The 14,743-nt window shown below is 43.4% G+C and overlaps 1 protein-coding gene across 2 annotated transcripts in view; it reads right to left on the reverse strand.

Annotated features, from left to right (window-relative positions):
- Positions 1 to 14,743, reverse strand: part of LOC129868298 (vacuole membrane protein 1-like) — a 111,961-nt gene that overhangs the window by 90,553 nt on the left and 6,665 nt on the right. For both annotated transcript variants that reach the window (XM_055942147.1, XM_055942148.1), the window contains exons 2-4: positions 14,426 to 14,535; positions 14,058 to 14,193; positions 198 to 288 (exon numbers count right to left, since the gene is read on the reverse strand). In XM_055942147.1, coding sequence (XP_055798122.1) covers positions 198 to 288; positions 14,058 to 14,193; positions 14,426 to 14,504 — 306 coding nt within the window. In that variant the 5' untranslated portion in view covers positions 14,505 to 14,535. The remainder of the gene's footprint in view (positions 1 to 197; positions 289 to 14,057; positions 14,194 to 14,425; positions 14,536 to 14,743) is intronic.

Below are 14,743 nucleotides of genomic sequence, written 5' to 3' on the forward strand. Positions count from 1 at the left end.
CAGCTAATGTACTGATTAAATAGGGCATGTGGACATGTGGTAAATAGGTCAGGTGAAGGTAAATGCGTGTTAAGTTTAATACTCTTTTTCAGCTTGTGGTCTTGGGAGACAACAGTTTTATAAAGTCTTAGGGATGTTAATTAGCAACCCCTGATGATGTGTGGACAGGGCTGCTCACACACACACACATACTTCACCTTCTGATGTGTTCCTTTAACAGAGTAGGCGATGGAGAAGAGGGTGCCCAGCACTAGCAGAGACAAGACTGAATGTCTCTGCCGCCATAACCTGAGGGAAGAAGAGAGGAGTGAGGGAGGAAGGAAAGAAGTGTTTTGGAATAGATTAGGTAGTTTAGGTCTTAGGAGCATTAGTAGATACTACACTACCACTTCTACACTCCATCACCAGGGGGCAGCAGCAACTGGGCCAAATTCTCTGCCAGGAAGCCTTGTGAAGCCTTGATAAGCACACAGGTGGGGCCAAATGATGATCGTCAATCTGTGAGAGAGAGGTGGGCAAAAGCCTCTACGCCTGCTTTTGTTTGTTTTGTGTTATCTATACTAAACAACAATATAAACACAACATGTAAAGTGTTGATCCCATATTTTATGAGCTGAAATAAAAGATCCCAGTAACTGTCTATACGCACAAAAAACATATTTCTCTCAAAGTTTGTGCACAAATTTGTTTACATCCCTGTTAGTGAGCATTTCTCCTTTGCCAAGATAATCCATCCACCTGAAAGGTGTGGCATATCAAGACGCTGATTAAACAGCATGATCATTACAAAGGTGCACCTTGTGCTGGGGACAATAAAAGGCCACTCTAAAATGTGCAGTTTTGTCACAACACAATGCCACAGATGTCTCAAGTTTTGAAGGAGCGTGAAATTGGCATGCTGACTGCACAAATGTCCACCAGAGCTGTTGCCAAAGATTTGAATGTGAATTTCTCTACCATAACCTGCCTCCAACGTTGTTTTGGACGTACTGGAGATTTTGGCAGTACGTCCATCCAGCTTCTTCACCTGCGGGATCGTGTGAGACCAACCACCCGGACAACTGACGAAACTGAGGAGTATTTCTGTCTGTAATGAAGCCCCTTTTGGGGGGAAAAACAAATTCTCATGGGCTGGGCCTGGCTTCCCAGCGGATGGACCTGGCTCCAAAGTGGGTGGGCCATGGCTCCGCCCCTGCCTAGTCATGTGACATTCATAGATTAGGGCCTAATGAATTTATTTAAATGTACTGATTTCCTTTTATGAACTGTAACTTAGTAAAATTGTTGAAATTGTTGCATGTTGCATTTATATTTTTATTTAGTGTAAATAATCCCTGGATAATATTTATGACCTCATCAGGGAGATGCTTAAACATTGCATAACACAATTTATCATAACTTGGGGCTGTACAGTGCATTCAGAAAGTATTCAGACCCCTTGACTTTTTCCACATTTTGTTAGGTTACAGCCTTATTCTAATAATACCCCATAATGACAAAGCGAAAACAGGTTTTTAGAAATGTTTGCAAATATTTAAAAAATTAAAAACAGAAATAACTTATTTACCTAAGTATTCAGACCCTTTGCTATGAGACTTGAAACTGAGCTAAGGTGCATCCTGTTTCCATTATAATTTTTTATTTAACCTTTATTTAACTAGGCAAGACAGTTAAGAACAAATTCTTATTGACAATGGCGGCCTACCCCGACCAAACCCTCCCCTAACTCGGGCGATGCTGGGCCAATTGTGCGCCGCCCTATGGGACTCCCAATCACGGCCGGTTGTGATACAGCCAGGGATAGAAGCAGGGTCTGTAGTGACACCTCTAGCACTGCGAATCAGTGCCATAGACCATTACGCCACTCCTTGAGATGTTTCTACAACTTGATTAGTCCACCTGTGGTAAATTCAATTGATTGGACATGATTTAGAAAGGCACCCACCTGTTTATATAAGGTCCCACAGTTGACAGTGAATGTCAGAGCAAAAACCAAGCCATGAGGTCGAAGGAATTGTCCGTAGAGCTCCGAGACAGGATTTTACCAAAACCTGCCTGCAGCATTGAAGTTCCCCAAGAACACAGTGGCCTCCATCATTCTTAAATGGAAGAAGTTTGGAACCAACAAGACTTTTCCTAGAGCTGGCCCAACGGCCAAACTGAGCAATCAGGTGGAGAAGGGCCTTGGTCAGGGAGGTGACCAAGGACCTGCTGGTCACTCTGAAAGAGCTCCAGAGTTCCTCTGTGGAGATGGGAGAACCTTCCAGAAGGACAACCATCTCTGCAGCACTCCACCAAACAGGCCTTTATGGTAGAGTGGCCAGACGGAAGCCACTCCTCAGTAAAAGGCACAATACATCCCGCTTTGAGTTTGTCAAAAGACACCTAAAGGACTCAGACCATGAGAAACAAGATTCTCTTTCGCCTGAATGCCAAGCACCACGTCTGGCGGAAACCTGGCACCATCCCTACAGTGAATCATGGTGGTGGCAGCATCATTCTGTGGGGATGTTTTTCAGCGGCAGGGACTGGGAGACTAGTCAGGATCAAGGGAAAGATGAATGAAGCAAAGTACAGAGAGATCCTTGATGAAAACCCGCTCCAGAGCGCTCAGGAGCTCAGACTGGGGCGAAGGTACACCTTCCAACAGGACAACGACCCTAAGCAAGACAATGCAGGAGTGGCTTCAGGACAAGTCTCTGAATGTCCTTGAGTGGCACAGTCAGAGCCCGGACTTGAACCCTATCGAACATCTCTGGAGAGACTTGAAAATAGCTGTGCAGCAACGCTCCCCATCCAACCGGACAGAACTTAAGTGGATCTCCAGAGAAGAATGGGAGAAACTCCCCAAATACAAGCTTGTAGCGACATACCAAAGAAGACTAGAGGCTGTAATCGCTGCCAAAGGTGCTTCAACAAAGTACTGAATAAAGGCTCTGAATATTTATGTAAATGTGGGGTACTGTGTGTAGATTGATGAGGGGGGAAAAACTATTCAATCAATTTTAGAATAAGGCAGTAACATAACAAAATGTGGAGTAAAGGGGCCTGAATACTTTCCGAAAACTGTCACGCCCTGACCATAGAGAGCCTGTTTTCTTCTCTATTTTGGTTAGGTCGGGGTGTGACTAGGGGGGGGTGTTCCTATCTAGGTTGTTTAGTTCTATGTTGGCCTGGTGTGGTTCCCAATCAGAGGCAGCTGTTTATCGTTGTCTCTGATTGGGGATCATATTTAGGTAGCCATTTCCCCACTATGTTTTGTGGGATCTTGTTTCTGTGTAGTTGCCTGTGAGCACTGCTTGAGCTTCACGTATCGTTTATTCTTTATTGTTTTTTTTTTGTGCGTTTCACTCCAATAAATATGTGGAACCCAGATCACGCTGCACGTTGGTCCGAGTATGCTTACGACGATCGTGACAAATACACTGTACACATCCACAGCCAAAAAGGGCTAATCACACCTCATGCAATGTAACATCAGCATCCAATGACAAGTGAACAATATCCCTCTTCTTATACACATTAGTATGAGCATTTAAAATCGCATGCCTGCGCTGCTTGTACACTTTGTTCAAAGTAACCCCACTATGTTCATTAGCAAATGACTTCCCCAACATGTCATCTTTTTCTTTATCTAATACAGCCAGATTATCACCATCAACCAAAACTGGAATTTGAGTGTTCTTGCTTCTTCCAGTCATCTTCAACTTTCCCAGCTCAGTACTCCTGCCTATTGTGGAGCAGAACTGTGTACATGCATTTCTCTTGACAGACTTAATGACCCTACGTACTAAAGCTCTCTTCCTTTGGAAATCAAGTAGATTCTCAGAAGTCAAAGTCCTACGTAATACTCTGTAGGTCCTATTTATTTCTTGAATAGCCAAAGTACAATCTTCAGTCCACCAAGGAACCACCTTTCTTTTGTCACCCACTGGTATATACACAAGTTCCCTGCACTCAAAATTAGAGAAGTGACAAGAGGCAGCACAAACATCAACGGGATCCTCTAAACACAACTATCCAACAGACTTTTAACAAAGTTCTCCAAACTTTTCCCAGTCCGCTTTAGGAAAGCACCATCTTCTGAATGGTATCCTATCTGGAATACTGACATCACCAGGCATGGTACAAAATAAATTGGGAAATGATCACTCCAAATAGCAAAATCATCCATTACCTTCCATTCACACATGGCTGCAACAGCATTAGAAGCCATTGTGAGGTCCAGGCAGGATGTAACTCCTCTAACATCATCAACTCTGGTACCACATCCATCATTAAGATATACTAATGCTCTTGCTTCCATCATTTCTTGGACAATCATACCATTAGCAACAGTATGTGTGCTTCCCCATAAACTATTATGTGTATTAAAGTCGCTGCACCATATCTCTGTAGAGCCCAATTCTCCTGATATTTCATCAAACGTCACTACAGATAGTTCACGACAAGAATTGTACAACTTGAACAGCTTAATATTAATAGCCCTACTGTAGATTTCAAACATCACATTTATATTCAGGTTGAACAGAAATACTACGATATGCAAGACCTTCCTTTATGAACGTAGCGCATCCTCCACCCTGACCAGTTGTTCTGTCAGATCTGACTGAACAATAAACAGGAATAAGAAAATCAAGATGTGGTCTAAGCCACATCTCTCTAATCTCTAAATCAATCACATATTTCTTAAACTCTTGACCATTTGCAATAAGGCTTCTAGTATTCCATTGAAGGATGACAAAAAGTATAATACATCAAACGTATTCTGATCATTATCCGGATTATGATTCAACATCCGATGTATCAATGGTACTGAAACTTCAGTAATGTTCAGTAATTCTTGAGCTGCCTTCACTACTTCCATTATTCGTGCAGTCCTGCTCCTCTTCTGACCCATATCGATTGTTCTACACAAGAACGCTATGAAGTCTATACGATTTACAATTTCTCTGTACGATTTCTCTGTAACCATGCATTATTGTTTTCATATCACATTGCACCAGGCTGAGGCGCCATGGGCTATAGTCATCCTAGAAGCAGCCACCACTGATGTATTGGAGCCAGCATTTCAATCAAAAGGCTTGTTCATTTCACAAACAGCCTCTGCATTGGATGCATTATTCGTTACTTTGTACCTCTGTGTTTCCATGGCTTGTTTTGGTACTTCACATCCCCCATATGCTGCACTATGCTCACCATCACAGTTGCAACACTTAACTTTAGTATCAGGTCCACATTTTCCTTACTCATGATGCCCACCACACCTTGCACATCTCATTTTTCCTTTGCACACATTAGCAACATATCCCATCCTTTGGGACTTTAAAGACCAAAGTGGAGGTGGCAGTTTATTGGCAGCGCCCTCCAATAAGGTCTTTTAAGTAAAGTAATTAGTATTTCAGAAATATCTCTTGTTATGTAAATTAAGTGGTTAACTGTTTGTTTTCTACCATCAGAAGTGAAGTATGGTTTGTCATCTTGTGAAATTGGTCAGCTGAATCTCTGAAAGCACTGACGTATTTCAGAAAGCTATCTAGTGGAGGTAAGAGATGTAAGTGGTGTACTCTTGTTAATGTGTTATCTGTGTCAAACCTAATCCTCTAAGCTTTAATGCTTTGCTTGCTCTTTATCTGCTTCTGTACTGTTTCCCTTTAATGGGCCAAAAACCTGTCTAATGTTTAGATGTTACAAATTGTAATAAAACATTTGTATTTTTGCTGTCTGGTCCACTCATTGCTCAGAACTGTTGTCCCAACTCAATAGGTGGCCTGTCACGAACGTGTGTGTGTGTGTGTGTGTGTGTGTGTGTGTGTGTGTGTGTGTGTGTGTGTGTGTGTGTGTGTGTGTGTGTGTGTGTGTGTGTGTGTTATGTTCTGGTTGAGGTGTTCCACTCATTAAAAAGTAGTTGTACAACGGAATGCATCTTCTGAATTTAATCCAACCCCTCTGAATCAGAGGTGCAGTATACTGCAAAAACACTACAGTAAATACTGCAGTATGCTACAGTCATGTCTGCAATAATACTACAGTAAAGTCTGAAAAAACAATACAGTGAATACTGCAGTATGCTAGTCATGTCTGCAATAATACTACAGTAAAGTCTGAAAAAACAATACAGTGAATACTGTAGTGTAGTCATGTATTTAGACCATAGTAAGCTATAGTATTTTCATGTGGGTTAGCTTTCAATATGTAACATGTTTGAACTTGGACCACAAAGGAAATATGTGTAACTTTTTTCGTGTTATCCTCGACAAATTTCTAAATGCATTGTATCCACATTTGTGTTTTAATTGATTTTATATAGTCATATAAAATCAATCAAGGGATACTACAGTATGGAGTATAGTTTTCTACAGTATACCACAACGTTCTATACTAAGCACTACACGATCGAGGAGGAAACTCAGAGATCCCCTGCATGAGCTCCTCAAGGACAGCATGTTCAAATCAAAACAGCATCGACAAAGCTAGCGAAAAGTTAGCTAGCAGTCCAATCGATCGAACAATTCTAAAGTAAGCACTACGTGATCAAGGAATGCTACAGTGTGTATGTAGTGAAGTATTCTACACAGTATACTACAACATTCTAAAGTAAGCACTATGTGATCAAGGAATGCTACAGTGTGTATGTAGTGAAGTATTCTACACAGTATACTACAACATTCTAAAGTAACCACTACGTGATCAAGGAATACTACAGTGTGTATGTAGTGAAGTATTCTACACAGTATACTACACCATTCTAAAGTAAGCACTACGTGATCAAGGGGGATATTACAGTGTGTAGTATGGTATTTCCATTATATTACAAAATTATAAAGTAAGCACTACACATGAATCATGATCAAGGGATAGTACAGTGTGTCGTATAGTGTTATACAGTATACTACAAAAGTCTATAGTAAGCACTACACGATGGTGGGATACTAGTACGTACTATAGTATTCTATAGTATGTGGGTTTACCAACCATTCCAGTTTCTCGACCTGTCCCCTAATTTTCAACCAATTGCAGGCTGGTGTTCATTGTCAAGTATTTCTTGTATTCCATAGGTCCAGCTAATTAAGTGGTTAATTGACACAGGTGTTTCAGCTCAGTAACTAGGTCACCTGGCATTTTAAAATGGGTGTGCCAGAATGTTTGGAGTGGAAGGAAGACAGCTCCTTGAAGCAAGTGTGGAAAAGATTTGAAGCTGATGTTGGTGTGGAAAAGATTTGAAGCTGATGTTGGTGTGGAAAAGATTTGAAGCTGATGTTGGTGTGGAAAAGATTTGAAGCTGATGTTGGTGTGGAAAAGATTTGAAGCTGATGTTGGTGTGGAAAAGATTTGAAGCTGATGTTGGGTGATGATGAGAGTTAGTGGGCTACAGTTCTGTAAAAGAAATGAAACAAAAGAAGTAAAATTATGATGGAAGCTAAGAAATCCCTAGATTATTTTATAGTCTGAGTGAGGGTGTTGGCTCAACGTTACCAGGGGGATCTGGGAATATCATGGGTGAGGTGACGTCGGTAAGAGTCAAAAGAGCTGGTCTTATTCAAATTATTAGTTAAAAAAATTGTGTCTGCAGAAAAGCGTGCTTTGTGCCTTAAAGATTTTTGAATGGAATGTTTTGTGTATGGATTTCCGAAGCAGGGAGCCTGTCAATGGAGTTCTCTCTGGGGTTGAGCATGAAGTGGATGCAGATTATAAACTCTTTAGTAAAAAGCCAAATAACTTCACAGATCTTCATTGTAAATGGTTTAAACACTGTTTCCCATGCTTGTTCAATGAACCATAAACAATTAATGAACATGCACCTGTGGAACGGTCATTAAGACACTAACAGCTTACAGACGGTCATCAATTAATTAAGGTCACAGTTATGAAAACTTAGGAAACTAAAGAGGCCTTTCCACTGACTCTGAAAAACACAAAGAAAGATGCCTAAGGTCCCTGCTCATCTGTGTGAACGTGCCTTAGGCATGCTGCAAGGAGGCATGAGGACTGCAGATGTGGCCAGGGCAATAAATTGCATTGTCTGTACTGTGAGACGCCTAAGACAGTGCTACAGAGAGATAGGGCGGACAGCTGATCGTCCTCGCAGTGGCAGACCACATGTAACAACACCTGTACAGGATCGGTACATCCGAACATCACACCTGTGGGACAGGATGGCAACAACAACTGCCCGAGTTACATCAGGAATGCACAATCCCTCCATCTGCTCAGATTGTCCGCAATAGGCTGAGAGAGGCTGGACTGAGGGCTTGTAAGCCTGTTGTAATGCAGGTCCTCACCAGACATCACCGGCAACAATGTTGCCAATGGGCACAAACCCACCGTCGCTGGACCAGACAGGACTGGCAAAAAGTGCTCTTCACTGACGAGTCGCGGTTTTGTCTCACCAGGGGTGATGGTCGGATTCGCGGTTATCGTCGAAGGAATGAGCGTTACACCGAGGCCTATACTTGGGATCGATTTGGAGGTGGAGGGTCCGTCATGGTCTGGGGCGGTGTGTCACAGCATCATCGGACTGAGCTTGTTGTCATTGCAGGCAATCTCAACGCTGTGCGTTACAGGGAAGACATCATCCTCCCCTGTCGTACCCTTCCTGCAGGCTCATCCTGACATGACCCTCCAGCATGACAATGTTGGCATTGTCATGCTGGAGGGTCATGTCAGATGAGCCTGCAGGAAGGGTACCATACTGCTCGTTCTGTGCCTTATTTCCTGCAAGACAGGAATGTCAGTGTTCTGCCATGGCCAGCAAAGAGCCCGGATCTCAATCCTATTGAGCACGTCTGGGACCTGTTGGATCGGAGGGTGAGGGCTAGGGCCATTCCCCCCAGAAAGGTCCGGGAACTTGCAGGTGCCTTGGTGGAAGAGCGAGGTAATATCTCACAGCAAGAACTGGCAAATCTGGTGCAGTCCATGAGGAGGAGATGCACTACAGTACTTAATGCAGCTGGTGGCCACACCAGATACTGACTGTTACTTTTGATTTTGACCCCCTCTTTGATCAGGGACACATTATTCAATTTCTGTTAGTCCCATATCTGTGGAACTTGTTCAGTTTATGTCTCAGTTGTTGAATCTTGTTATGTTCATACAAATATTTACACATGTTAAGTTTACTGAAAATAAACGCAGTTGACAGTGAGAGGACATTTTCTTTTTTTTGCTGAGTTTATATCTGGGGAAGTAGGTGAAGTGATTGGTGTACATCGACTGACCTGGATGGAGTAAGGAAACCCACTTCGTTCGTATAATAGTTTTTTTTTCATAAGTCTCTCCCTTTCATGTAAAGCTAGGTTTTATGAGATACCCAGTTAGAGCCTTTGCACAAGCCCCTCCAGTGTTATAAATGCAAAAGATTTGGGCTTGTATCAAGTGTATGAAGACAGGAAGAGTGCACAAAAAAACCTATTCCCCCCTCAGGAGACTGAAAATATTTTGTATGGGTCCTCAGATCCTCAAAAAGTTCTACAGCTGCACCATCGAGAGCATCCTGATGGGCTGCATCACTGCCTGGTATGTCAACTGCTCGGCCTCTGACTGCAAGACACTACAGAGGATAGTGTGAATGGCCCAGTACATCACTGGGGCCAAGCTTCCTGCTATCCAGGACCTATATACTAGGTGGAGTCAGAGAAAATAACTAAAAATTGTCAAAGACTCCAGCCACCCAAGTTATAGACTGTTCTCTCTGCTACTACACAGCAAGCAGTACCGGAGAGCCAAGTCTAGGTCCAAGAGGCTTCTAAACAGCTTCTACAGCTTCTAATCCCCCAAGCCATAAGACTCCTGAACACCTAATAAAATGGCTACCCAGACTATTTGCATTGCCCCCCCCCCCCTCTTTTACACTGCTGCTACTCTCTTATCATCTATGCATAGTCACTTTAACTACCTACATGTACATATTACCTCAACTAACCGGTGCCCCCACACATTGACTCTGTACCGGTACCCCCCTTGTAGATAGTCTCGCTATTGTTATTTTACTGCTGCTCTTTAATTACTTGTTACTTTAATTTCTTATCTGTATTTTTTTTTAAACTGCATTGTTGGTTAGGGGCTCGTAAGTAAGCATTTCACTGTAAGGTCTGTTGTATTCGGCGCATGTGACTAATACAATTTGATTTGAAGAAGAATATCATATGCCAGCAGAGGTTATATGTTGCAACTGTTGTGGCAAACATGTGCCTCAGTCCCCGGATTGCCCTGTTTTGGTGAAGGAGACCGAGGTGGTGATAATAAGGGCTGTCCAGCGTGTCTCTTATTTGGAGGCGGTGCATGCATACAACAGGTCCGCATACACTGATTTCTCATATAGATGCACACATTAAATCAGGTTACAGACCATGTACCTAGACCTGGGAACCCTAGACATAGCAAATGAAGCCAAATCAGATGGCTATCTAATTGGTTTCGTAACAAGTGGAAGGGGATGGATAACGAGGGAGAAAAGAGGATGAGGAGGAGAGGAAGATATTTCAGATCAGGTGGTGGCTGGTGTAGCGCTGGCACACAGGCTGATCCCATCTCAATGTGTTTAAGTGGGCATCTGAGGCTGAGGGCTGTTGGAGGACTAAAGGCCCTGATCCCTTGGTAACCATATAAAGGACTTACACTCACTTCCTCTCCTGTCTTCACCCACTTATTAATCTGTGTCACAGGATATTACAGATATCTTAATTTGAGCCAGTTTGCTACAGCAGGAAAATAATCCTGCAGCAACAGGAAATGTGGATGATGTCTTTTTTGTAGGGGTTGATTAATAAAAAGAATCAAGTCTGAAATTTCAAAGTGGAAATTCACACAAGTTAAATTTCCTGCATTGCAGGAAGGTGCCATTTGCTTTCCAAATAGCACCTTATTCTCTACATAGTGCACTACCTTTGACCCTATTGAAGGTTTTCTGTTAATAATTTGAAAGTCAATTCAATCAGATATGAGATTATAAAGCAAACCCTAACAGTAGCCCTGAGTTCATGTCAACATGCGGACTCAACCCTAACCACAACCATATTCCTACACCTTGCTTCATGTCCACATGTTAGCTCAACCCTAACCATTACCCTAACACTAACTTCCTGTCAGCTCAACCCTAACCTTAGCCATTACCCTAACACTAACTTCCTGTCAGCTCAACCCTAACCCTAGCCATTACCCTAACACTAACTTCCTGTCAGCTCAACCCTAACCCTAGCCATTACCCGAACACTAACTTCCTGTCAGCTCAACCCTAACCCTAGCCATTACCATAACACTAACTTCCTGTCAGCTCAACCCTAACCCTAGCCATTACCCGAACACTAATTTCATGTCAGCTCAACCCTAGCCATTACCCTAACACTAACTTCATGTCAGCTCAACCCTAACCCTAGCCATTACCCTAACACTAACTTCCTGTCAGCTCAACCCTAACCCTAGCCATTACCCTAACACTAACTTCCTGTCAGCTCAACCCTAACCCTAGCCATTACCCTAACACTAACTTCCTGTCAGCTCAACCCTAACCCTAGCCATTACCCTAACACTAACTTCCTGTCAGCTCAACCCTAACCCTAGCCATTACCCTAACACTAACTTCCTGTCAGCTCAACCCTAACCCTAGCCATTACCCGAACACTAACTTCCTGTCAGCTCAACCCTAGCCATTACCCTAACACTAACTTCCTGTCAGCTCAACCCTAACCCTAGCCATTACCCTAACACTAATTTCCTTGCAAGCTCAACCCTAACCATTACCCTAACACTAACTTCCTGTCAGCTCAACCCTAACCCTAGCCATTACCCTAACACTAACTTCCTGTCAGCTCAACCCTAACCCTAGCCATTACCATAACACTAACTTCCTGTCAGCTCAACCCTAACCCTAGCCATTACCATAACACTAACTTCATTTCAGCTCAACCCTAACCTTAGCCATTACCCTAACACTAACTTCATTTCAGCTCAACCCTAACCCTAGCCATTACCCTAACACTAACTTCCTGTCAGCTCAACCCTAACCATTACCCTAACACTAACTTCCTGTCAGCTCAACCCTAACCTTAGCCATTACCCTAACACTAACTTCCTGTCAGCTCAACCCTAACCTTAGCCATTACCCTAACACTAACTTCCTGTCAGCTCAACCCTAACCCTAGCCATTACCCTAACACTAACTTCCTGTCAGCTCAACCCTAACCCTAGCCATTACCCTAACACTAACTTCCTGTCAGCTCAACCTTAACCCTAGCCATTACCCTAACACTAACTTCCTGTCAGCTCAACCCTAACCCTAGCCATTACCCTAACACTAACTTCCTGTCAGCTCAACCCTAACCCTAGCCATTACCCTAACACTAACTTCATGTCCACATGTCTGCTTAGAAAGCTTTTCAGATACTACAAATAAGTATCTGTACTATAACTTATCACGCTAGCTGTTTTATATTATTTATATATATTATTTATATATATTATTTATATATATTATTTATATCACTTCTCTCTCACCATTTACATTTTATTTAACTAGGCAAGTCAAATAAGAACAAAATCTTATTTACAATGACGGCCTACACCGGCCAAACCCGGACGACACTGGGCCAATTGTGCGCCGCCCTATGGGACTCCCCAATCCCGGCCGGGTGTGATAGAGCCTGGAATTGAACCAGGGTGTCTATAGTGACGCCTCAAGCACTGAGAGGCAGTACCTTAGACCGCTGCGCCATTCAGGAGCCCATGCAATCCATTTGCTATGACAACAACTTGTGCTATCCTGAACTAAGCAGCCTCTTACTCTGGCAGCACGCTACTTGTCTTGTGGTTTACCACATCCTCTTGTCATTTAGAAAATAAACATGATGTCCTCATGCACAACCACAAGTGTACATGTCATCGTGTACATGTCAACAGACAATTAGGTGACTAAAAACAGGGAAAACATCATGGGGATCACCCTTGAGACAAGGTTATTCATATCAGGAACGGGTTCCATATTACCATCAACATTGAGCCTGCAATGATACGGAGTGCGTGGGAGTATTATTCAACTGAACTCATAATACAATTTTTATAAACACTTTTTAAACTGGGCCGGTAAAAATATAATTTGGGCAGTGCATCTAATTGGCATCCTTCATAGCAACATCAATAAAGATTAATGGCAAAAACTACTCCCTGCTTACGTAGTTGTTTTAATAAATGGTCCTTTGTTTGTTTGGTCTGACTGTAGAGCCAGGCACACAGGATGAATTACAGGGGAGCGAGCCAGGCACACAGGATGAATTACAGGGGAGCGAGCCAGGCACACAGGATGAATTACAGGGGAGCGAGCCAGGCACACAGGATGAATTACAGGGGAGAGAGCCAGGCACACAGGATGAATTACAGGGGAGCGAGCCAGGCACACAGGATGAATTACAGGGGAGCGAGCCAGGCACACAGGATGAATTACAGGGGAGCGAGCCAGGCACACAGGATGAATTACAGGGGAGCGAGCCAGGCACACAGGATGAATTACAGGGGAGCGAGCCAGGCACACAGGATGAATTACAGGGGAGAGAGCCAGGCACACAGGATGAATTACAGGGGAGCGAGCCAGGAGGGCAGCAGGTAGTCTCAAGGTCTCCTGTCTACACTTTGAAGGAGAAGGTCCGAAGGGAGGGACATTGGATCTTTTCCGCCAATGCAGTTAGAGAAGGAGGTGAGGACAGGGGCAGCGAGGAATAAAGGAAAGACTAATTGAGAAAGAGCCTATATCTTCTACTGTAGACTCTGACCCTGCTGCCTCCACGTCAGTCTGTGGCTGGGCTGCCATAACATGACCTCAGCAGTAGGGAGTGTGTGTGTGGGCTCAGACCTGTGTCTTATTCCACACCACCAGCTAGACTGTATACTTGCTTAGTCTGTCATAGTGCAATGGATCCCTATGTGTTGGGGAGATTCATGAATACATAACATCTGTTTCCACACTGAGAAACAGAAATACTTTATATTTTAACACTTTGTAGTCAACACCTTTTATATTCAACACTTCCAAGATGGAGGAGACGAGGACGGAAGTGTGTGTGTCTCACCTCCACATCCAGTCCTTCAGGGTTATGAGCAGCTCCCGCAGGAAGTAGTGTAGCGTGACGAGCGGTTTCTTCCATAACACCAGAGACACACGCTCCTCGCGGTCCCTCTGCTTCCTCTCACAAAGCGACAAGGAGTCTTCAAAAACACACACACACACAGTGGGGTTTACCTTTACCACCTCTGAAGACATGTCAGTCAATGTGAACTACTAGGCTGTAGCTTAAATCAACTCAAATGATGCTGTGCTGGTTGTTATTTTCTTCAGTCAGGGTGAACAGAAATACTTTGGCCTACATCACCGTATGTTACGTCAACAATAGCAATCATTAACTTCATGAACTGGTTATGGTCATTCAGCGGTCCCTACCTGCACACTGCACCTTGTGCTTTTCTCTGGCTGATAGGCGCCTCTGAGGTAGCTCGCAGTCTGACCCATGTTTTGCCATCTCATTGAATAGTGGTTGGACCGGGGGACACCTAAAGAGGAATGACAAAAAACAGAGAGAGGACAGACTGTGGTTAGAGCAGACCTAGGGGACTGTTAGTCCAGACTGAGTGGTGAACAAAGTGCAGCAAGATATGGGACAGACTGTGTAGTGTTGGAAGGTCTAGTCATGGCGGAGTGATGATCAGAGTGCAAAAGGTGATGGTATCATTAGGTCATGCATAGGGCTTTATCGGGTTA

The sequence above is a fragment of the Salvelinus fontinalis genome, chromosome 13 (assembly GCF_029448725.1).
Source record: "Salvelinus fontinalis isolate EN_2023a chromosome 13, ASM2944872v1, whole genome shotgun sequence".
Taxonomy (NCBI): Eukaryota; Metazoa; Chordata; class Actinopteri; order Salmoniformes; family Salmonidae; genus Salvelinus; species Salvelinus fontinalis.